The sequence below is a fragment of the Heterodontus francisci genome, chromosome 14 (assembly GCF_036365525.1).
Source record: "Heterodontus francisci isolate sHetFra1 chromosome 14, sHetFra1.hap1, whole genome shotgun sequence".
In the NCBI taxonomy this organism is placed as follows: domain Eukaryota; kingdom Metazoa; phylum Chordata; class Chondrichthyes; order Heterodontiformes; family Heterodontidae; genus Heterodontus; species Heterodontus francisci.
Genome location: NC_090384.1, coordinates 12,648,217 through 12,673,328, shown reverse-complemented (window position 1 = coordinate 12,673,328; position 25,112 = coordinate 12,648,217). Strand labels below are relative to the sequence as shown.

At 44.1% G+C, this 25,112-nt stretch overlaps 1 protein-coding gene across 4 annotated transcripts in view; it reads right to left on the bottom strand.

Annotated features, from left to right (window-relative positions):
• Positions 1-7,490: 7,490 nt before the first annotated feature.
• The window catches only part of LOC137376933 (oxysterols receptor LXR-alpha-like), a 123,119-nt gene continuing 105,497 nt past the window's right edge, over positions 7,491-25,112 (bottom strand). For 3 of the 4 annotated variants that reach the window (XM_068045890.1, XM_068045893.1, XM_068045892.1), the window contains 5 exons: positions 22,018-22,197; positions 13,120-13,219; positions 12,019-12,132; positions 9,529-9,623; positions 7,491-8,307 (listed from right to left, as the gene is read on the bottom strand). In XM_068045890.1, the coding sequence (XP_067901991.1) occupies positions 8,161-8,307; positions 9,529-9,623; positions 12,019-12,132; positions 13,120-13,219; positions 22,018-22,197 (636 nt within the window). In that variant the 3' untranslated portion in view covers positions 7,491-8,160. The remainder of the gene's footprint in view (positions 8,308-9,528; positions 9,624-12,018; positions 12,133-13,119; positions 13,220-22,017; positions 22,198-25,112) is intronic. The other variant, XM_068045894.1, reaches the window with a different exon arrangement.

The window sequence follows — 25,112 nt, the reverse complement described above, 5'->3', positions numbered from 1 at the left end:
AGCTCCGAGATGCAGAGGGATTTGGGTCTCCTAGTGCATGATTCGCAAAAGGTTAGTACGCAGGTACAGCAAATAATTAGGAAAGCTAATAGAATGTTATTGTTTATTGCGAGAGGAATTGAATATAAAAGTAGGGAGGTTGTGCTTCAGCTATACAGGGCATTGGTGAGACCACATCTGGAGTACTGTGTATAGTACAGGTCTCCTTATTTAAGGAAGGATGTAATTGCATTGCAAGCAGTAAGAGAAGGTTTACTAGAGTAATACCTGGAATGGGTGGACTGTCTTACAAGGAAAGATTGGACAGGCTAGGCTTGTATCCGCTGGAATTTAGAAGAGTAAGAGGCAACTTGATTGAAACATATATGATCCTGAGGGGTCTTGACAGGGTGGATGTGGAAAGGATGTTTCCCCTTGTGGGAGAATCTAGAACTAGGGGTCACTGTTTAAAAATAAGGAGTCGCCCATTTAAGACAGAGATGAGGAGAATTTTTTCTCTCAGAGGGTCGTGAGTCTTTGGAATTCTCTTTCTCAAAAGGTGGTGGAAGCAGAGTCTTTGAATATTTTTAAGGCAGAGGTAGATAGATTCTTGATAAGCAAGGGGGTGAAAGGTTATAAAAACAAGAAATGCTGGAAACACTCAGCAGGTCTGGCAGCATCTGTGGAGAGAGAAGCAGTGTTACCGTTTCAGGGGTGAAAGGTTATTTGGGGTAGGTGGAAATGTGGAGTTGAGGTTACAATCAGATCAGCCATGAAGTTGTTGAATGGCAGAACAGGCTCGAGGGGCCGAGTGGCCTACTCCTGCTTCTAATTCTTATGTTCGTATGTTCATGTCTGACTGTCTCTCCCAGACTGGTATCGATTGACAGTGTCTGTCTCCCCAGACAGGTATCGATTGACAGTGTCTGACTGTCTCTCCAGTGGTCAGGGACAGGAGGGTGTGACTATGAGTGAGGCAGGTAGAGGGATCCAGGAGGTAGTGCTGCAGGAGCCTCAGCCATTGTCCTTGTGCAACCGGTTCGAGATTCTTGCTCCCTGTGTGGACGTGAGCAGAGACTGTTGAGAGGATGAGCAAACTGACCACAACACCGTGGTACAGGGAGCCATTCAAGTGGGGGGAGAAAAGAGAAATGTAGTCGTAATCGGGGATAATATAGTTAGGGGCATAGACACTGTTCTCTGTGGCCAGGATTGAGACTCCCGAAGGCTCTGTTGCCTGCCTGGTGCCAGGGTTCAGGATATCTCATCGGGGTTGCAGAGGAACTTGGAGTGGGAGGGGAAAGATCCAGTTGTCATGGTCCACATAGGTACCAATGATATAGGTAGAACAAGGATAGAGGTTCTGCTGAGGGAATATGAGCAGCTAGGGGCTAAATTAAAAAGCAGAACCAAAAAGGTAATAATCTCCAGATTACTACCTGAGCCACGAGCAAATTGGCAAAGGATCAATAAGATTAAAGAGGTAAATGCGTGGCTCAAAGATTGGTGTGCGAGAAATGGGTTTGAATTCGTGGGGCGTTGGCACCAGTACTGGGGAAGGAGGGAGCTGTTCCAATGGGACGGCCTCCACCTGAATCATGATGGGACCAGAGTCCTGGCGAATCGCATAACTAGGACTGTAGATAGGGCTTTAAACTAAATAGTGGGAGCAAGTTACATGGAAAAACAGGAAGTTAAAGGAGAAGGTAAGAGTGCAGGTTAGTGGTGAGGCTGATTGTTACCAAACTGCAAGAAGTATACTGGTTAAACCAGAAGAGAGAAATAATAAACAGGTGAATAAAGCATCAGTGCTGAGGGACAGGTTAGGGGGTCTAGCCCAAATAAGAGTTCTATATATAGATGCATGGAGTGTAGGAAATAAACTAGATGAACTGCAGGCGCAAATTTAAATGGAAAATTATGATGTGGTGGCCATTGCGGAGACGTGGCTGCAGGATGGTCGGAACTGGGAACTAAATATAACTGAAGTTTACAGGAGGGACAGGGGAAAATGACAGAGGGGATGGAGTAACCTTACTGATTAGAAATAATATCACCTCATTGGTGAGGGAGGATATAATGAGGGGAAAGCATCCAGTGGAGACCTTATGGGTGGAATCGAGGAAAAGGATCTAAAACTGTAATAGGTGTTGTGTATAGCCCCCCTGGTAGCAGTCCTGAGGTGTTAGATTGTATAAATGCACAAATTAGGCAAGTGTGTAACAAAGGCAGAGTAGTATTAATGGGGGATTTTAACTTACACATAGATTGGGAGAGGCAGACTAGCACCTGCCAGAAAGGTAGTGAATTTCTGGAATGTGTCTGGGATAGTTCCCTACAGCAATATGTCCTAGATGTAACAAGGGGACAGGCAATATTAGATTTAGTTATGAGTAAAGAGCCAAATTTAATTAGTAGCCTAACTGTGTGTGAACATTTATCAAATAGTGATCACAACATGATCGAATTCAAGGTAGTGTTTGAAAGTGAAAAGCACGAATCAGCTACTAGAATTTTAGACTTGGGTAAGGCTGACTTTACTGGGATGAGACTGAGACTGTCCACAGTAAACTGGGTAGATCTGTTAATGGGTCAAACGACTGAAGAACAGTGGAGAATATTTAAAGAAACATTTAATGAAATACAGAGCGAGTATATACTGCTGAGAGGAAAAAGCTCCACTTCACAGAGAAAACAGCCATGGACAACTAAAGAGATTAGGGATAGCATAAAACTAAAAGAAAGGGCTTACAAAAATGCAAAACACAGCACAGATCCGGCCGAATGGGATCGATACAAAGACCAGCAAAGGGTCACAAAGCAGCTTATAAGAGCTGCTAAAAGAGATTATGAAAGGAAACTTGAAAGGAACATCAAAATCAATAAGAAGAAATTTTATAGTTACATAAAGAGAAAGCGGGTGGTCAAGAGCAATGTCGGTCCACTAAAAGCTGAAACTGGAGATATTGTCATTGACAATGGGGAAATGGCAGACATGTTGAACAATTACTTTGCCTCAGTATTTACAATTGAAAAGGAGGATAACTTGCTGGATGTCCCGAAAAAATTAATAGCCAATAGGGGACAGGGACTTAATACAATTAATGTAAGTAAATCATCAGTAACAAGGAAATTAATGGCACTAAAGAGTGAGAAATCCCCTGGACCTGACGGTTTCCATCCGAGAGTGTTAAAGGAAGTAGGGGAGCACATTGTAGATGCCCTAACTATAGTCTTTCTGAGTTCCCTAGATTCAGGAGTGGTCCCTCCGGATTGGAAAGTTGCACATGTCACTTCACTTTTTAAGAAGGGTGAAAGGGGGAACCAAGGAAATTACAGACCAGTTAGCCTGACATCTGTGGTGGGCAAGTTGCTGGAGTCTATAATCAAGGATAGGGTGACTGAACACCTAGAAAAATTTCAGTTAATCAGGGACAGCCAGCATGGATTCATGACGGGAAGGTCATGCCTGACAAATCTCATTGAATTTTGAAGAGGTGACTAAATAGTGGACAGGGGAATGTCTATGGATGTTATTTATATGGACTTCCAGAAGGCATTTGATAAAGTCCTACATAAGAGACTGTTAACTAAGGTAGAAGCCCATGGAGTTGAGGGAAAATTATTGACATGGTTAGGAAGTTGGTTGAGTGGTAGGCAACAGAGAGTGGGGATAATGGGTAAGTACTCCGATTGGCAGGATGTAACTAATGGTGTCCCGCAGGGATCTGTGTTGGGGCCTCAATTATTCACATTATTCATTAACAACTTGGATGATGGCATAGTAAGTCACATATCCAAATTTACTGGTGATACAAAGTTAGGCGGCATTATAGACAGTCTAGATGATAGCATAAAATTGCAAAGAGATATTGACAGACTAGGTGAGTGGGCAAAACTGTGGCAGATGGATTTCAATGCGGGCAAGTGTGAGGTTATCCATTTTGGACCAAAAAAGGATAGAGCAGGGTGCTTTCTAAATGGTTAAGTACAGTGGATGTCCAAAGAGACTTGGGGGTTCAGGTGCATAGATCTTTAAAATGCCACGAGCAAGTGCAGGAATTAATCACAAAGGCTAATGGAATGCTAGCATTTATATCCAGAGGATCGGGGTATAAAGACACAGAGGTTATGCTGCAGCTGTACAAAACCCTGGTTAGACCCCACTTGGAGTACTGTGAGCAGTTCTGGGCACCACACCTTAGGAAGGATATATTGGTCTTGGAGGGAGTGCAACGTAGGTTTACAAGAATGATACCTGGACTACAGGGGTTAAGTTACGAGGAGAGATTGCACAAATTAGGCCTGTTTTCGCTAGAATTTAGAAGGTTAAGGGGTGATCTGATCGAAGTCTTCAAGATATTAACAGGAAAAGACAGGCTAAAGATAAACTATTTCCACTGGTTGGAGATTCTAAAACTAGGGGGAATAGTCTAAAAATTAGGACCAGACCGTTCAGGAGAGATGTTAGGAAGTACTTCTTCACGCAAAGGGTGGTGGAGGTTTGGAACTCTCTCCCACAAACAGCAGTTGAAGCTAGAACAGTTGTTAATTTTAAATCTGAGATAGATTTTTGTTCAGCAAAGGTATTAAGGGATATGGGCCAAAGGCAGGTATATGGAGTTAGGCCGCGGATCAGCCATGATCTCATTGAATGGCGGGACAGGCTCAAGGGGCTGAATGGCCTACTCCTGTTCCTATCTTCCTATGTTCCTATGTCTCTCCAGACTGGTATTGATTGACAGTGTCTGACAGTCTCTCCAGACTGCTATCGATTGACAGTGTCTGACAGTCACTCCAGACTGGTATCGACTGATAGTTTCTGTCTCCCCCAGATTGGTATTGATTGACTGACTGTCTCTCCCAGACTGGTATCGATTGCCAGTGTCTGACTGCTGCAGCTGGAATGAATTGACACTGTAAATACATACCAGTCTGTGACTGACAAGACAGTCTAAATTATTTTTTATTCTTTCACAGAATGTGGACATCGCTGGCCAGGCCAGCATTTATTGCCCATCCCTAATTGCACTTGAGAAGGTGGTGGTGAGCTGCCTTCTTGAACCACTGCAGTCCATGTGTTGTAGGTACACCCACAGTGCTGTTAGGAAGGGAGTTCCAGGATTTTGACCCAGCGACAGTGAAGGAACGGCGATATAGTTCCAAGTCAGGATGGTGTGTGGCTTGGAGGGGAACTTGCAGGTGGTGGTGTTCCCATGCATCTGCTGCCCTTGTCCTTCTAGGAGGTAGAGGTCGCGGGTTTGGAAGGTGCTGTCAAAGGAGCCTTGGTGCATTGCTGCTGTGCATCTTGTAGATGGTACACACTGCTGCCACTGTGCGATGGTGGTGAAGGGAGTGAATGTTTGTAGATGGGGTGCTAATCAAGCGGACTGCGTTGTCCTGGATGGTGTCGAGTTTCTTGAATGGTATTGGAGCTGCACCCATCCAGGCAAGTGGAGAGTATTCCATCACACTCCTGACTTGTGCCTTGTAGATGGTGGACAGACTTTGGGGAGTCAGGAGGTGAGTTACTTGCTGTAGAATTCCCAGCCTCTGTCCTGCTCTTGCAATCACAGTATTTATATGGCTACTCCAGTTCAGTTTCTGGTCAATGGTAGCCCCTAGGATGTTGATAGTGGGGGATTCAGCGATGGTAATGCCATTGAATGTCATGGGGAGATGGTTAGATTCTCTCTTGTTGGAGATGGTTATTGCCTGGCACTTGTGTGGCACGAATGTTACTTACCACTTACCAGCCCAAGCCTGGATATTGTCCAGGTCTTGCTGCATTTCTATATGGACTGCTTCGGTATCTGAGGAGTCGCGAATGGTGCTGAACATTGTGCAATCATCAGTGAACATCCCTACTCCTTATCTTATGATGGAGGGAAGGTCATTGATGAAGCAGCTGAAGATGGTTGGGCCTAGGACACTACCCTGAGGAACTCCTCAGTGATGTCCTGGAGCTCAGATGATTGACCTCCAACAGCCACAACCATCTTCCTTTGTCTGGATATGACTCCAACCAGTGGAGAGTTTTCCCCCTGATTCCCATTGACTCCAGTTTTGCTAGGGCTCCTTGATGCCATACTCAGTAAAATGTTGCTTTGATGTCAAGGACAGTCACTCTCACCTCAACTCTGGAGTTCAGCTCTTTTGTCCATGTTTGGACCAAGGCTGTAATGAGGTCAGGAGCTGAGTGGCCCTGGTGGAACCCAAACTGAGCATCACTGAGCAGTGAGCTAGGTAAGTGCCATTTGATAGCACTGCCAATGACACCTTCCGTCACTTTACTGATGATTGAGAGTAGGCTGATGGGGAGGTAATTGCCGGGTTGGATTTGTCCTGCTTTTTGTGTACAGGACATACCTGGGCAATTTTCCACATTGCAGGGTAAATGCTAATGTTGTAGCTGCACTGCAACAGCTCGGCTAGGGGCACAGCCAGTTCTGGAGCACAGGTCTTCAGTACTATTGCCGGAATGTTATCAGGGCGCATAGCCTTTGCAGAATCCAGTGCCTTCAGTTGTTTCTTGATATCATGAGGAGTGAATCGAATTGGCTGAAGTCTGGCATCTGTGATGCTGGGGACCTCAGGAGGAGGCCGAGATGGATCATCAACTCGGCACTTCTGGCTGAAGATGGTTGCAAATGCTTCAGCCTTATCTTTTGCACTGATGTGCTGGGCTCCCGCATAGATGTCAGTCTGGGACTGACAGACACTGTAAGTAGATCCAAACACCTTTGACCACAAGCCCATGAGGCAGTTAGTCCATATGTACTGTCCTTGACGCCCTGCAGGGAAAGGAGATGGTGGTTCATGTCAGATGGTTGCCTGAGCAAACTCATTGCCAGTACTTTCAAACAAGCACCAAGACGTAGTTTAGCTGGTGGCGGTCAGATCCTTCCTGCACCCCCAGAGTCTCACTGCCTCTGCACTCTGACCTCGAGGCTGCTGCAGTGGGGAAAGACCGTCGCCCTCCCCCTTCTGGAATGTGCCTTTGCAAAGTATGTCTGGAAGGAGATGCAGTGGTTATTGTCGAGGTTCATCCAGAGCAGCTCCGTAACACAGGACTCTGTGCTCTAAGGGCTGTTCCCAGGGAACGCACACCAAGATAAGCATCAACTGCTGCTCGAGGACCATCAACTCGGTGAAAGAAGCACTTTGTTCAGCGTGAAACTTGCTCATCTTCCAGTGCAAAGAGTTGTCAACAACCAAGTGTTACAGACAGGCACATTCCAAGGTCCAGGACGACGTGCTGAGGGATGCACTAAAGGTTGGAGAAGCGGCCGCAAAGGCTCAATTGGGAAAGACCACGTTGTAAGGACCTCCTGCCATAGTGAACCGAGGGGCTGAAACCCATTTAAAACCCCTCGGGCTGAATGTACCAGAAAATGTTTAACATGAAATGGGAATGTACATTGTAAATATAACCTGTAATGCCAAGCATAGCAAGGCACCTCATGTATTAAAAGAAACTGATCTATATTACACATTATGTAATGTCAAACTTGAACTGTTATGTAATGTATTTTTACAAATGTAATGAATAAAGTATATTTTTGGAAAAAAGGCAGTCTGGGACTGACAGACGTTGTAAATCGATAGCAGTTTCAGGTTGCTTTTAGTGCATTAGTATAAATCAAATGGCTGGATAAAAAGCTGCATCGAGGCACATTCTGATATTGGTTAGTCGGCGGTAACCAGTCTCTTGGTAAAAGTTCTCCCTCACTGTCCTGCTGCATTCCCTCAGCTGGCCTCTGAGGTTGGTACTGTGACAATGACTGGAGCGGCTGAATCTCCTACTCCTGTCTCACTGATCCCAGGCAGTCCAGTGCAAAGCGAGAACCCAACATGAAACTAAAGACTGCAGCTTAAAGATCCCTACGATAAACATGAACAGAGACAGTCTGCTACCAAACAGTTAACAAGTTAAAAACAAAGTGTCGTAAAATGAGATCTTCCCAGATTCAACACAGAAAACCCCCTTAAAATGTCTCTTCACACCGCGAGACTGTTGCATTGCTAATTGCAGTTGGTGCTCTTTGTAACTCCCTTTGTGAACTGCCCCCTTCCTCGGCTGCTCTGATTTTCACTCCCATGTTGACACCAAGTGAAGTTTCCCCCACTTGATGGTGTATCTGACTCTGTGAGCTGGAGCCCACATGGAGAACTCCAGAGTCATTCGTGCATGTCCCAGATTTCTGAAAGGAGGGGCGGCAGTTGTTTGTCCTGAAGTCGTAGTGCAAAGACTTGCTCAGAATGAACGCTGCTTAGAGTCCGCAGGCAAACCAGCTTCATCAGCATCCGAGGAAACATCAAGTGGTCCTGTAACAGATAGATTTCATTAGAATTGTTCTGGCAGGTCACAGACCTGAAACATTAACTCTTTCTCTCTGGGCATTTCCAGCATTTTCTGTTTTTATTTCAGATTTCCAGAATCTTTGGTCTTTTGCTTTTGTATCATTTATGAGATGCTGTGACACTCACTAGTGCACAGTGCCTGACCTGGGTCAAAGGGCAAGTCATCTGACCCCAGTAGTTCTTAAAGGGTGCTGAGTCACCCTTGAAAAGCTGTGCTGCTACTTTGGGGGAGAAATGGTGAAGCAGAGATGAACCAGGACACATGCAGTGGAGGTTCAGGACTGGGGAACGCCTTGCACAGAAGGTGGTCCATTTCGGAACTGAAGGAATTCCTTGAATGAACAGCAGCAGAGCAACATGGCTAGAAGTCGCTGCTATCTCATACATGTACAAATCCCGGGAGCAGATCAGGAAGAACTTTGCTAGTCTCTGTTTGGTGGACAAAGTAAGTCTGAGTACACTTGGCTTAATTTTACAATGCATTTTTAACAGCACTGATCAGATCGAACTGATTATTAATGGCAAATGTTTAAGACTTTACTAGAGGAGATTGTTACCACTGATTAGGGAATGAGAGAAGGATGCAGTCATTTGTGGAAGCAGATAAACAAACCTACAGAAGCAATAGACTTATTTTCAAATGTAAGGATGTAGAAAGGAAGTAAGAGAAGGAGAAATAAAGGGCAGGAATACGATGCTATCAGCAATATAAAGGTGAGTTAAGAGTTTGACAAAATGGATAAACAAGGAATGAAGACTGGGAGTCAATGGCAGCAGGTATATATTGGGACCCGGCCTACCAAGTAAAGAATCTCCATTACTGTTTATTTACATATACTGTTAAATACTGGGAATGGAGATAGGGACCCCTCGGTGGGGGGGGGGATATCGATGCTGGCCATACTGGGAATGGGGATAGGGACCCGTCAGGGAGGGGGGGCACTTTCTATTATGACACTTCCAATAGAAATTAAAATGGTCAATAATGACCTTAGTTCTGCTCTAGCTGATGTGTGAGGTGAGATATAAAGGGTTCGGGGTTTGTTGAGAAATTATTAGAAACAAATTGGTTCTTCTAATGAATCCTGAAGATTGAGGGAATATTGCTGGCATTTGAAGTAAAGATAATGAAATGAAAGGGAGGGAGGTGAATCCGATGGTTCAGACGCATCACCCATTACTCACGTTTGGTCTCTTTAACCGTGTATAGAAATGGAGAGCCTCGACATATGGCTGTTGTAGCCTTTCAACCAGTTTGTGGTCTTCAACATTCGGGCGGTCTGGGGAAAGAAACAATGAAATTCCGTGCAGTTGCCCCAGAACACTACCACTAACCAACCAATGATATCATCAGAATGGATACTCAGCACCAACACTGGGGATTGCAACAGTGCAGGTAAGGTAATATACAGCCAGGTACATAAGGCTATGATGTACAATCACACAGTGACATCTATTTAGTGCCCAAGGGTAAGAATCCCTCCAGTATCCCATCTCTCCCACCTGTTCCCTGACTGTGACTGCGAGACCATTGCCAGGAAAAGGCCACCTTTGGGATTAAGAGGTTCAATTTTTGTCAAAAAGCATCAATGTTCCTCCTCCATATGTCAGCATTCTCTTTCCTGGCTAATCTCCTTTCCTCTCCTGAAGGGAGGAAGAAAGAAATGTAATTTCTATAATGCCTTTCACAACCTTAGGACATCTCAAAAAGTATTACAGCCAATGCAGTAATTTTGAAGTGTAGTCACTGTTGTACTGTACAAAAACAGCAGCCAATTTGTGCACAGCAAGCTCCCACAAACAACAACAAGCAAATGACCAGATAATTTGTCCTAATGAAGTTGGTTGAGGGTTAAATATTGTTCAGAACACACTCTCCTGCTCTTCTTCTAATAATGCGATCTTTTGGAACCATTTGAGAGGGCAGATGTTTGTTTAATATCTCAAAGACAGCACCTCTGGCGGTGCAGACTCTCTCCGCACTGCACTGGCTCTGTCAGCCTGGAACATGTTTCTAAGTCCCTGGAGTGAGACTTAAACCACTAGCATCCTGACTCAGAGGCAAGAGTACTACATTTGAGTCATGGCTGACATGTAAATGAGCCAACTTCTTGCTGGGATACTGTCCACAGGTGCCATATGCCTCCCTCTTGCCCAATTAGGCAGTTCTCTTGTGCAGGCCTAAACCATGGAGGGTCAGCAGGCTGTTAGTGTTTGAGTTTCTTACCAGGGCTCACTGGGTAGTGAACAGTATTGGGAAATCCTAGCTGGCTTTTGCCTTGTGTAAACTGGCTGCTGTATTTGCCGACATAACATCAGTGACTACACTTTGAAAAGTTTATTGGACATGAGGTGTGTAAGGCACGATAAAAATGTTTTTCTTTAATGTTTTAATTACAGGGTCTGGGGACTGCCTGTGCGGAGTTTGCAAGTTCTCCCTGTGACCGTGTGGGTTTCCGCAAGGTGCTCTGGTTTCCTCCCACAGCCAAAGACTTGCAGGTTGATAGGTAAATTGGTCATTGTAAATTGCCCCTAGTATAGGTAGGTGGTAGGAGAATGGTGGGGATGTGGTAGGGAATATGGGATTAATGTAGGGTTAGTATAAATGGGTGGTTGTTGGTCGGCAGAGACTCGGTGGGCTGAAGGGCCTGTTTCAGTGCTGTATCTCTCTATGACTATGACTCTATGACAGCCTTGTTTACCTACTTGTTTTGGCTTTTTGTTTCTAATGGGGTAACATCGGGTAAATGGGTTTGTATCCAGCACCTAATAGTTCAGGTGCAGCATTTGTTGGGTTTTTGAACTGGTGCTTCAGACCATAGTTCCTTTCAATTGTACACATAATTAGCTGGTAGAGGCTGTTTAAGTTTCCTATAGCCTAGATCTTAACTCAAAGAGTACTCTGACCAGCAAGAATCTCCTACTTTTAACTCCAATTGACATTTGACAGTCTGCTGAAAGGGTGAGAGATTTCTATTTGATTTCCTTAGTTCTTGGTTGAATTTCAAGGATGAAAAGTACATCCCAGGCAGCCTTGCTCTAGTTTTTATTTTTGATGCTACTGAGAAAGGCCAGAGTGTGGATTTGCTGGAGCATCATTGGGTGAATTTCCAACTTGTCGCCAAGGTGTAAAACTGGGGTTACAGATCATTCGATCATCATAGAAAGTGCCTCAATTTAATTTTCATCAATTTCATTGGAGAAATTATACTATAGATGTTGACTCAGGTCTAGTATTCTCACAAGAATTTGTGTAGGTTTGTATTGCGTGCACTTTTGTATCACTGCAACATTTACTGAACTAAAATAATCTGCTGGACTATCTCATGGTTTTGTTTATTGGTCACTTTCCATCGTTTCTAGCCCAAACCACAATCTGATATTGGTCATTCAATCACTTTTTGAAGTGTAGGGGACCTTAAGAGGGCTCGTGGTGCTGAGCATGAGAGATATTTTGGGTTAAAGGTCCAAACAGTAACAGAGGGATCTACTTCTAACTTGCCTTTAACTCTGGTCAATCTTTAGTCTTGCACTACGGGCATTGGCTCATCATGAAAACTCAACAGGAAAGATCAATTCATTTCAGAATTGTAGTGACACTTAAAAACCAGTGTGGGAGGCAGGCAGTCAATGTGAAGTGTTTCCTTAATTGTACAGATGGACAAGACCCCATACCTGCTGAGAAGAGACTGATGGCAATTAGTAGAGCATATTCCGCATCATCCAAGTGTAGATCATTCATACTCTTTGAGAACTCAAAAATGGGATTGATAAACTCAAACTGTAGTCCTAAACCATACAAGAAGAAATAGGGAAAAAGAATTACACACAGTATTAGAATGGGATCCCAGTCCACTGTTTTTCCAACCATTACCACAGTTTTAGACTGGGATCCCAATCGATTGTATATCTAACCATTACACACAGACTGCAATTGGATATTTGGGACTGGATTGCATATATGGGATGTGGGAGAGTGAGGACTGAGGACAGGCTTTTTGCAATACATACCTGCACAGTGTGCCTCATTGTTACTTCTCCAATGCTATGTTTGACTGGGTCCCCATGGGCAAGGCACTGAGGTGAATTACCGATAGAGTGTGTGTGATTTGTTGTGAATCAGTGCGTGCCCCCCTCTCCCAACCCCATATCCGCTGTATTATCCTCAGTGGTGACTGCTTCCCACAGGAGGCAAGACCTCAGGCAAGAGACTGCAACTTGGTGTGTGGATGCCAATCAGAGTGAGTGCCTTTGGCAGGTTTGACTGCAGTCCAATTGCCTGATGGCCAGGTGCCATCGCTCGTTGTTGCTTACGAAGTACAAGTCCATTCTCTCGCTGCTTTGTGCTCAGTGAGAGTCCTTTTCACTCAGCACTTAGTCAAGCTGCCAGTGAGGGGATTGCTGAAATGCTTCTTGTTTTTCACAACAGGCCTGATTTCTATTGCATTGTTAATTACAAGTGCTCTGAAACACTTGCCAGATTTTGAACGAGGGAACTCATTTCTTTAACCAGTAGATAATAGAACATAGAAAGGAGCTCTCCAATTACTCTCACTCCCCTGCAATTTCTCCCTTCAAAAATTTATCCAAATGTCTTTTGAAAGTTACAATTGAATCTGCTTCCACCCCCCCCCCCCCCTTTCAGGCAGTGTGAAACAGATCATAATCACTTGTTGCCATTACAAAAGGAGACACCACCAGGCAATAACACCCCAACAATGACACAACATTACAGCAATACAATCAGTTAGAAAGATCGGAAAGAATGTCACACACCTGCCCTGGCAAAGTCCTCTCTACTGTAACTGAAATCCTTCAGAAAGGTGATACACTGGATCAGTGGATCATATCTTCGTGACGTTTCCAGCAGCATGATCTGAGCAAGAGCAGAAAAATGAAATCACAAAACTAATTCAAAGTTTATGAACATAAATTTATCTGATGACAGAAATGAGGAGACTGTGATAAACTCAGAATTAGATACACGATGCCCTGCCAGGATTCAGTGACAATCCCAGTGTAAAACACACAACAAAGTTCCGGGATTCGTGACAATCCCAGTGTAAAACACACAACAACGTGCCAGGATTCGGTGACAATCTCAGTGCAAAACACACAATAACGTGTCAGGATTCGGTGACAATCCCAGTGTAAAACACACAACAACATGTCAGGATTCGGTGACAATCCCAGTGTAAAACACACAATAACGTGTCAGGATTCCGTGACAATCCCAGTGTAAAACACACAATAACGTGCCAGGATTCCGTGACAATCCCAGTGCAAAACACACAACAACGTGTCAGGATTCCGTGACAATCCCAGTGTAAAACACACAACAAAGTGTCAGGATTCGGTGACAATCCCAGTGTAAAACACACAACAACGTGTCAGGATTCCATGACAATCCCAGTGTAAAACACACAACAACGTGTCAGGATTCAGTGACAATCCCAGTGTAAAACACACAACAACGTGTCAGGATTCCGTGACAATCCCAGTGAAAAACACACAATAACGTGCCAGGATTCCGTGACAATCCCAGTGCAAAGCACACAACAACGTGTCAGGATTCCGTGACAATCCCAGTGTAAAACACACAACAACGTGTCAGGATTCCGTGACAATCCCAGTGTAAAACACACAACAACATGTCAGGATTCCGTGACAATCCCAGTGTAAAACACACAACAAAGTTCCGGGATTCGTGACAATCCCAGTGTAAAACACACAACAACGTGCCAGGATTCGGTGACAATCTCAGTGCAAAACACACAATAACGTGTCAGGATTCGGTGACAATCCCAGTGTAAAACACACAACAACTTGTCAGGATTCGGTGACAATCCCAGTGTAAAACACACAACAAAGTTCCGGGATTCGTGACAATCCCAGTGTAAAACACACAATAACGTGTCAGGATTCCGTGACAATCCCAGTGTAAAACACACAATAACGTGCCAGGATTCCGTGACAATCCCAGTGCAAAACACACAACAACGTGTCAGGATTCCGTGACAATCCCAGTGTAAAACACACAACAAAGTGTCAGGATTCGGTGACAATCCCAGTGTAAAACACACAACAACGTGTCAGGATTCAGTGACAATCTCAGTGTAAAACACACAACAACGTGTCAGGATTCCGTGACAATCCCAGTGTAAAACACACAACAACGTGTCAGGATTCCGTGACAATCCCAGTGTAAAACACACAACAACGTGTCAGGATTCAGTGACAATCCCAGTGTAAAACACACAATAACGTGTCAGGATTCCGTGACAATCCCAGTGTAAAACACACAACAACGTGTCAGGATTCCGTGACAATCCCAGTGTAAAACACACAATAACGTGCCAGGATTCCATGACAATCCCAGTGCAAAGCACACAACAACGTGTCAGGATTCCGTGACAATCCCAGTGTAAAACACACAACAACGTGTCAGGATTCCGTGACAATCCCAGTGTAAAACACACAATAACGTGTCAGGATTCAGTCACAATCCCAGTGTAAAACACACAACAACGTGTCAGGATTCAGTCACAATCCCAGTGTAAAACACACAACAACGTGTCAGGATTCAGTCACAATCCCAGTGTAAAACACACAACAACGTGTCAGGATTCAGTCACAATCCCAGTGTAAAACACACAACAATGTGTCAGGATTCAGTGACAATCCCAGCGTAAAACACACAACAACGTGTCAGGATTACGTGACAATCCCAGTGTAAAACACACAACAACGTGTCAGGATTCAGTCACAATCCCAGTGTAAAACACACAACAACGTGTCAGGATTCAGTCACAATCCCAGTGTTAAACACACAACGTGTCAGGATTCAGTGACAATCCCAGTGTAAAACACACAACAATGTGTCAGGATTCAGTGACAATCCCAGCGTAAAACACACAACAACGTGTCAGGATTACGTGACAATCCCAGTGTAAAACACACAACAACGTGTCAGGATTCAGTCACAATCCCAGTGTAAAACACACAACAACGTGTCAGGATTCAGTCACAATCCCAGTGTTAAACACACAACGTGTCAGGATTCAGTGACAATCCCAGTGTAAAACACACAACAACGTGTCAGGATTCAGTCACAATCCCAGTGTAAAACACACAACAATGTGTCAGGATTCAGTGACAATCCCAGCGTAAAACACACAACAACGTGTCAGGATTACGTGACAATCCCAGTGTAAAACACACAACGTGTCAGGATTCAGTCGCAATCCCAGTGTAAAACACACAACAACGTGTCAGGATTCAGTCACAATCCCAGTGTTAAACACACAACGTGTCAGGATTCAGTGACAATCCCAGCGTAAAACACACAACAACGTGTCAGGATTACGTGACAATCCCAGTGTAAAACACACAACAACGTGTCAGGATTCAGTCACAATCCCAGTGTAAAACACACAACAACGTGTCAGGATTCAGTCACAATCCCAGTGTTAAACACACAACGTGTCAGGATTCAGTGACAATCCCAGTGTAAAACACACAACCATGTGTCAGGATTCAGTCACAACCCCAGTGTTAAACACACAACCATGTGTCAGGATTCAGTCACAATCCCAGTGTAAAACACACAACCATGTGTCAGGATTCAGTGACAATCCCAGTGTAAAACACACAACAACGTGTCAGGATTCAGTGACAATCCCAGTGTTAAACATGTGACCATGTGTCAGGATTCTGTTATAATCCCAGAGATAAACTCACAACAATTTCTCAGGATTCATTGCCAATCCCAGTGCAAAACACGCAACAATGTTCCAGGATTCAGTGACAATCCCAGTGTTAAACACAAAACAATTTGTCAGGATTCAGTGACAATCCCATTGTAAAATATACAAAAATGTGTCAGGATTCACTGACAATGCCAGTGTAAAACATACGACAATATGTCAGGATTCAGTGTCAATCCTGGTGTAAAACACACAACAGCGTGTCAGAATTCAGTGACAATCCCAATCTTAAACACACAACCATATGTCAGGTTTCATTGACAATCCCAGTGTTAAACATGCGACAATGTGTCTGCATTCAGTGAATATCCCAGTGTTAAATACACAACAGTATCTCAGGACTCAATGACAATCCCAGTGCAAAGCATACTTCCAAAGATGCTTGGTGACAGTGAGTATCCAAGAGTTAAACATTCACCTCCATTCAAGGACACAGGATAAATGCAGTTTTTTTGCACAGTCACTCACGTTCTAGGTCTCAGTGTTCAATCCGGTTTTAAACACACTCACCTCTGTTCGAGGTCCTGGTCATACTACCAGTCTTATAAATACACACATTTGCTAGTTCGCTATAATAATTCCAATACAGATTTTCTGTGGTTGCTCAGTGGTGATCGGGATGTAATTCTTTTTTATTTGTTTCATGGGATGTGGGCATCCTTGGTAAGGACAGCATTTATTGTCCATTCTAATTGCCATTGAGAAGGTGGTGGTGAGCTGCCTTTCTGAACCGCTGCAGTAAATCTTCTACGAGTACACCCACAGTGCTGTTAAGGATGGAGCTCCAGGATTTTGACCCAACGGCAGTGAATCAACGGCGATATTGGGCTGGATTTTACATCGGGCGGATGGGATCTGGCCACTGATGTAAAAGTCGGTGGCGAACCCGCTTCCGCCCAGCCCGGGGATCCGATCCGCATTTTACAGGTCTCCGGGCTTTGATTGTTCCGAGGCGGAACTTCCACCCGCTTGTGGGAGGAATTCCCACCTTACTGAGCTGCCAGCCAATCAACGGGCCGGCAGTTCTTAATCCTAGCAGCGCCACCGGGAGCAGTGGGCACAGTGGGACTGCAGCCCAGACGAGAACATGGAGCCAGGAGTCCAGGTAAGTTGGGATTTGCCTCGCTGGGCTAATTGGTTGTGCCCTGGCAAGGCAAGGATGGTCGTTTGCGAGGGAAGGTGGGCGTCTCGGGTCCTGGGGGTGGTTGGGGAAGTGGGGGCGGCCCTCAATCAGGCACCCTGTGCCCGCTTGTCCGGGCCCCTCCCCGGTGTGCTGAGAGGCCGCCAGGTTTCACTGGGCAGACTTTCACATCTCCCGGACACCCACTTGCCACAGGTAAAATCCTCCTGGAGGCGGGTGAATGCCCCTAAGTGGCTGCTAATTGGCCACTTAAGAACCTTGATTGGCCTGGGGTTGGCGGGCCGATTCTCCCCCCACCGGCCCATGTAAAGTGGGGCGGAGGTGAGAACATGTCGGGAAGGCCTCCCGCTCAATTATACGCCACCCCCCGCCCCCCACCACCATCCGGCCCGCTGGGGTGGTGTAAAATTCCAGACATAGTTCCAAGTCAGGATGGTATGTGGCTCAGAGGGGACCACACTTCTCCCACGCTTGTCCTTCTAGGTGGAAGAGGTCATTGGTTTGGAAGATGCTGTTGAAGGAGTTGTGGTTAGTTGTTGCAGTGCATTTTGCATATCGTGTATTAGGGGAGGCGTGGCGTAGTGGTACGGATTGAGAATTAGTTGACAGACAGGAAACAGAGAGTAGGAATAAACGGGTCTTTTTCCGGGTGGCAGGCAGTGACTAGTGGGGTACCGCAGGGATCAGTGCTTGGGCCCCAGCTATTCCCAATATATATTAATGACTTGGGTGAGGGAAATAAATGTAACATTTCCAAGTTTGCAGATGACACAAAGCTGGGAGGGAATGTGAGCTGTGAGGAGAATACAAAGAGGCTCCAATGTGATTTGAACAAGTTGGGTGAGTGGGCAAATGGATGGCAGATTCAGTAGAACATGGATAAATGTGAGGTTATCCACTTTTATTGTAAAAACAGAAAGGCAGATTATTATCTGAATAGTGATAGATTGGGAAAGAGGGAGGTGCAACGAGACCTGGGTGTCCTTGTACACCAGTCACTGAAAGCAAGCATTCAGATGCAGCAAGCAATTAGGAAGGCGAATGGTATGTTGGCCTTCATTGCAAGAGGATTCGAGTACAGGAGCAAAGGTGTCTTACTGCAGTTATACAGGGCCTTGGTGAGACCACATCTGGAGTATTGTGTGCAGTTTTGGTCTTCTTATCTGAGGAAGGATGTTCTTTCCATGGAGGGAGTGCAAAGAAGATTTACTAGGAGGCTGATTCCTGGGATGGCAGGATTGACATATGAGTAGAGATTGGGTCGACTAGGCCTATATTCACTAGAGTTTAGAAGAATGAGAGGCGATCTCATAGAAACCTATAAAATTCTAACAGGACTAGACAGGCTAGATGCAGGGAGGATGTTCCCAATGGCTGGGGAGTCCAGAACCAGGGGTCACAGTCTCAGGATACGGGGTATGTCATTTAGAACTGAGATGAGGAGAAATTTCTTCACTCAGAGGGTGGTGAACCTGTGAAATTCTCTACCGCAGAAGGCAGTGGAGGCCAAGTCATTAAATATATTCAAGAAGGAGATAGATATATTTCTTAATGCCGAAGGAATCAAGGGATATGGGGAGAAAGTGGGAACAGGGTACTGAATTAGAACATCAGCCATGATCTTTTTTGAAGGGCGGAGCAGGCCTGAAGGGCCGAATGGCCTACTCCTGCTCCTATTTTCTATGTTTCTATGGACTAGTAATCCAGACCTGAAAGCCTCTGCTTTGGGGACATGGGTTCAAATTCCACCACAGCAGATGGTAAAATTTGAACATAATTAATAAATCTGGAAATAAAAGCACGTCTAATGGTGACCATGAAACCATTGTCGATTGTTGTAATCTGCAATCCTCATCTGGTCTTGTAACTCCAGACCCAAAGCAATGTGCTTGACTCTTAAATGGCCTAGCAAGCCACTCAGTTCAAGGCAATTAGGGATGGGCAACAAATGCTGGACTAGCCAGTGACGCCCACATCCCATCAACAAATAAATAACAGTACACCCTGCTGCTGTATGTTGGTGGGAGAGGGAGTGAATGTTTAAGGTGGTGGTTAGGGTGGCGAACATACAAATTAGAAGCAGGAGTAGGCCACTCGGCCCCTCGAGCCTGCTCCACCATTCAACAAGATCATGACTGATCTGATTGTAACCTCAACTCCACATTCCTGCCTACCCCTGATAACTTTTCACCCCTTGCTTATCAAGAATCCATCTCCCTCTATCTTAAAAATATTCAAAGACTCTGCTTCCACTGCCTTTTGTGGAAGAGAATTCCAAAGACTCGTGACCCTCTGTTTTAAATGGGCGACCCTTTATTTTTAAACAGTGACCCCTAGTTCTCGATTCTCCCACAAGGGGAAATATCCTTTCCACATCCAGCCTGTCAAGACCCCTCAGAATCTTATATGTTTCAATCAAGTCACCTCTTACTCTTCTAAACTCCAGCGGATACAAGCCTAGCCTGTCCAACCTTTCCTCATAAGACAACTTGCCCATTCCAGGCATTAGTCTAGAAAACCTTCTCTGAACTGCTTCCAATGCACTTACATCCTTCCTTAAATAAGGTAGACAGTACTCCAGATGCGGTCTCACCAATGCCCTGTATAACTGAAGCATAACCTCCCTACTTTTGTATTCAATTTCCCTCGCAATAAACGTTAGCATTCTATTAGCTTTCCTAATTTCTTGCATACTAACCTTTTGCAATTCATGCACTTGGACACCCAGATCCCTCTACATCTCAGAACTCTGCAATCTCTCACCATTTAGATAAAATGATTCTTTTTTAGTCTTCCTGCCAAAATGGACAATTTCACATTTTCCCACATTATACTCCATTTTCTAGATCTTTGCCCACTCACTTAACCTATCTTTATCTCTTTGTAGCCACCTTATGTCCTCTTCAGAACTTACTTTCCTACCTATCTTTGTGTCATCAACAAATTTAGCAACCATACCTTCGGTCCTTTCATCCAAGTCATTTGTATAAACTGTAAAAATTGAGGCCCCAGCACTGATCCCTGTGGCACACTACTCATTACATCTTGACAATCTGAAAATTGCCCATTTATGCCTTCTCTCTGTTTCCTGTTAGCTTGCCAGTCTACTATCCATGACAATATGTTACCCTCTACACCATGAGCTTTTGTTTTCCACAGTAACCTTTGATGTGGCACCTTATCAAATGCCTTCTGGAAATCTAAGTACAGTACATCCACCGCGGTGTTCCCCTTTATCCACAGCATCCACAGTTCTTCTTCAAAGAACTCCAATAAATTGGTTAGACATGATTTCCCTTTCACAAAACCATGTTGACTCTGCCAGATTACCTTGATTTTTTCTAAGCACCCTGTTATAATGTCTTTAATAATAGCTTCTAACATTTTCCCTATGACAGATGTTAAGTTAACTGGCCTGTAGTTGCCTGCTTTCTGACTCTCTCCCTTTTTGAATAAAGGAGTTACATTCGCTATTTTCCAGTCTAATGAACCTTCCCCGAATCACAGGAATTTTGGAAAATTAAAACCAATGCATCTATCTCAGTAGCCACTTCTTTTAGAATGAAGTCCATCAGGACCCAGGGACTTGTCAGCCCGCAGCTCCAACAATTTGCTCAGTACCACTTCCCTGGTGATTGCAATTTTCTTGTATTCCTCTCCTCCATCCATTTCCTGATTTACAGCTATTTCTATTACTTGTATCTTCTATAGCAAAATACATGTTCAGTTCATCTGCCTTCTCCTTATTATCCATGATTAATTCCCCAGACTCACTTTCTATAGGACCAATGCTCACTTTGTTAACTCTTTTCTTTGTTAAATATCTGTAGAAACTCTTACTATCTGTCTTTATATTTCCAGATAGCTTTCTCATGTACTCTAATTTTTCCTTCCTTTTTAATCTTTTAGTCATTCTTTGCTGTTTTTTATGTTCTGTCCAATCTTCTGACCTGCCTCCCATCTTTGTGCAATTATATGCTTTTTCTTTAAGTTTGATGTTATCTTTAACTGTTTTTGTTAACCATGGATGGCGGGTCCCACCCTTGGAATTTTTCTTTCTCGTTGGAATGTATCTATTCTGTGTATTCTGAAATATCCCCTTAAATGTCTGTCACTGCATCTCTATTGACCAAGTGGGCTGCTTTGTCCTGGATGGTGTCGAGCTTCTTGAGTGTTGTTGGAGCTGCACCCATCCAGGCAAGTGGAGAGTATTCCATCACACTCCTGACTTGTGCCTTGTAGATGGTGGACAGGCTTTGGGGAGTCAGGAGCTGAGTTACTCACTGCAGGGTTCCTAACCTCTGACCTGCTCTTATAGCCACAGTAGTTATATGACTACTCCAGTTCAGTTTCTGGTCAACCCCCAGGATGTTGACAGTGGGAGATTCAGCAATGGTAATGCCGCTGTATGTCAAGGGGAAATAGTTATATTCTCTATTGTTTGAGATGGTCATTGCCTTGCACTTGTGTGGCGTGAATGTTACTTGCCAATTATCAGGCCAAGCTTGAATGTTGTCCAGGTCTTGCTGCATATGGATATGGACTGCTTCAATATCTGAGGAGTCGCGAATGGTACTGAAAATTGAACAATCATTGGCGAACGTCCCCACTTCTGACTTTATGATGGAGGGAAGGTCGTGGATGAAGGAGCTGAAGATGGTTGGGCCTAGGACACTATGCATGAAGGATATTTGCAAACTGAACCTTTTTGTAAATGGTGTATAAGTCAGGACCAGCTAGCATGTGCTGCAGGAATTGGAACCCTACCTCAATAGTGGAAGTCTTTAGTAGAGCGATCTGATCTTCACGGGTGAGATCCAGGAACCCTGGCACCTGTTTTGCAAAGTCAACTATTTCCTGCACGGAGATGATCGCCAGTTCAGTGAAGTGTGCAAACCTCTGCTGCCTCATTTCTCGATTGTACGAATCGACACCCTGTGGCCACGGCTATGAGATAAAGGATGTAAAAAACATTGAACCCATCGATAGGATAAAGGATGTAGGATATAGATTTAGAGTAGTTACAGACGAGGACAAGGAGAAATCAAATGTAAAAATATTCAACTAAAGGAGGGCTAATTTCAGTGAAAAGGGACCTGCCCCAGGTGGATTAGAATCTAGACTGGCAGGTAAAACAATAAATGAGCATTGAGAGGATTTCAAGGAGGAACTAGTTCAGTACAGGCTAGACACATTTCCACAAGGGTGAAAGGACGATAATCCAAAGATAGTGCTCCCTGGGATGGCTAATGTTTCAGATAGTAAAATTCAGGAGACAACCAAGCTGAATATAGAAAGTACAGAAGAGATCTGATAAAGGGCAAAGAGAAAGTATGAGAATAGATTAGATGTGAACAAAAAGCCTTTTATAAACATGTAAATTTTAAAAGGGTAGTCAAAGCAAATGTGGGACGGATGAAGGACGATAAAGGAGAGTGCCTTGTGGAGTCAGAGGACATGGCATATTAAATGAGCCCTTCATACTTGTCAGGTATGGCTGAGTTGGTTGAACTCCTGTCTCTGAATCAGAAGATTGTGAATTCGAATCCCACTCCAGGACTTGAGCATAAAAATCTGGATTGAATTCTAGTACAGTATGCACAGAGACTGTTGTGCTCTCTCAGTGCGATGTGTAAGATTCCATGGCATTATTTCAAAGAGCTGGGCACAATATCTATCTCTCAACTCATATCACAAAAAACAGATTATTTTGTCATTATCACATTGCTGTTTGTGGGAGCTTCCTGTGTGCAAATTGGCTGCTGTGCTTCTTACTTTACAACAGTGAAGACATTTCAAAAGCACTTCATTGGCTGTAAAACAGTTTGGGATGTCCTGGGATTGTGAAAGGGGCTATATAAATGCAGGCCTTTCTTTCTGTTTTCACGAAAGTACGGATACTGCCAATCTCACAGTAATGGAGGAGGGCTTAAAGGAGGATGAAGAAAAAAAGAGAAGCTCATGACAGACAGTGAGTGATCAATACTGCAGAATATCTAGAGGAGTATAAAAAGTGTAATGGTGAAATTAAAAAGTGAATTAGGAAAGAAAAGAGAGGGTATGAAAAAATATTGTCAAGTAAAATCAAGGAAAATCCAAAGATGCTTTGTAATTATATAAAGAGCAAGAGGATAACTAAAGAAAGAGTAGGGCCGATTAGGGACCATGAGGGTAACCTGTGTGTGAAGGCAGAGGACATGGGATGGTTCTTAATGAATACTTTGGGTATGTTTTCACAAAAGGGAAGGGCTATACAGACATTGCAATCAAAGAGGAGGAGTGTGAAATATTAGATGAAATTAACATGGTGAGAGAGGAAGTATTAAGGGTTGAATTTCTTTGAAAGTGGATAAATCCCCAGGTCCAGATGAAATGTATCCTAGGCGGGTAAGGGAGGCAAGGGAAGAAATAGCAGAAGCTCTGACCATCATTTTCCAATCCTCGCTGGCTACAGGCGTGGTGCCAGAGGATTGCGAATGTTGTACTATTATTAAAAAGGGAGAAGGGGATTGACCGAGTAATTACAGACCAGTCAGCCTCAGTGGTGGGAAAATTATTGGAAAAATTCTGAGGGGCAGGAGAAATTTTCATTTAGAAGGACACAGATTAATCCAAGACAGTCAGCACAGATTTGTTAAGGGAAGGTCGTATCTGACTAGCATGATTGAATTTTTTGAGGAGGTAGGAAGGAGGGCCGATGAGTGTAGTGCATTTGATGTAGTCTGTGGATTTAGCAAGGCTCTTGATAAGGTCCCACATGGCAGACTTGTCACGAAAATAAAAGTCCATGGGATACAAGGCAAATTGGAAAGTTGGATCCAAAATTGGCTCAAAGATAGGAAGTAAAGGGTAATGGTCAATTGGGGTTTTGTGACTGGAAGGCCATTTCCAGTGGGGTTCCGCAGGGCTCAGTACTAGGTCCCTTGCTCTTCTTGGTATATAGCAGTGATCTGAACTTGACTGTAGGGGGTATGATTAAGAAGTTTGCAGATGATACAAAAATTGGCCATGTGGTTGATAATGAAGCAGAAAGCTGTAGGCTGCAGGAAGATATCAAAACTAGTCAAGTGGGTAAAGTCTGAATCAGGGTTACTGTGCATGCATGGAGTGTGGTTAATAAGACTGGTGAGGTACAGGCGCAGACTGCCATGTGGAAATATGTTGTTGTGGCTACAACCTGGCTCAAAGAAGGGCAGGACCGAGTGTTAAATATTCCTGGATACAAGAGGGTCAGGAAAGATAGGAAAAGAAAAAAAGAGAGAACAAGTGGAGGTATTGATTAAGGAGAGCATTGCAGTGCTGGAGAAAAAGGAAGTCCCAGAGGGGTCGAGGACAGAATCAATTTGGCTAGAACTAAGGAACAAAAAAGGTGCAGTTACATTGATCAGTGTTGTCTATAGGCCACCAGCTAATGGGAAGGATGTAGAGGAACAAATTTGCAAGGAAATTACAGAGAGGTGCAAAAATTATAGGGTAGTTATAATGGGGGACTTTAATTATCCAAACATAGACTGGGAATAATAGTAGTGTAAAGGGCAGTGAGGGGCAAGAGTTCCCAGAGTGTGTTCAGGAAAATTTTCTACAACAGTATGTTGCTAGTCCAACGAGAAAGATGGCACTGCTAGACCTGGTTCTTGGGAATGAGGTGGGTCAAGTGGATCAAGTATCAGTATAACAGCATTCAGGGGATAGTGATCATTGTATCATAAGGTTTAGGCTGACTATAGAAAAGGACACAGAGCAATCCAGGGTAAGAATAATTAAGCCAACTTCAATGGGGTAAGAATGGAGCTGGGGCGAATAATTAGGGACAAACTCAATAGTCACATGGATAAATGCAAATTAATTAAGGAAAGCCAGCA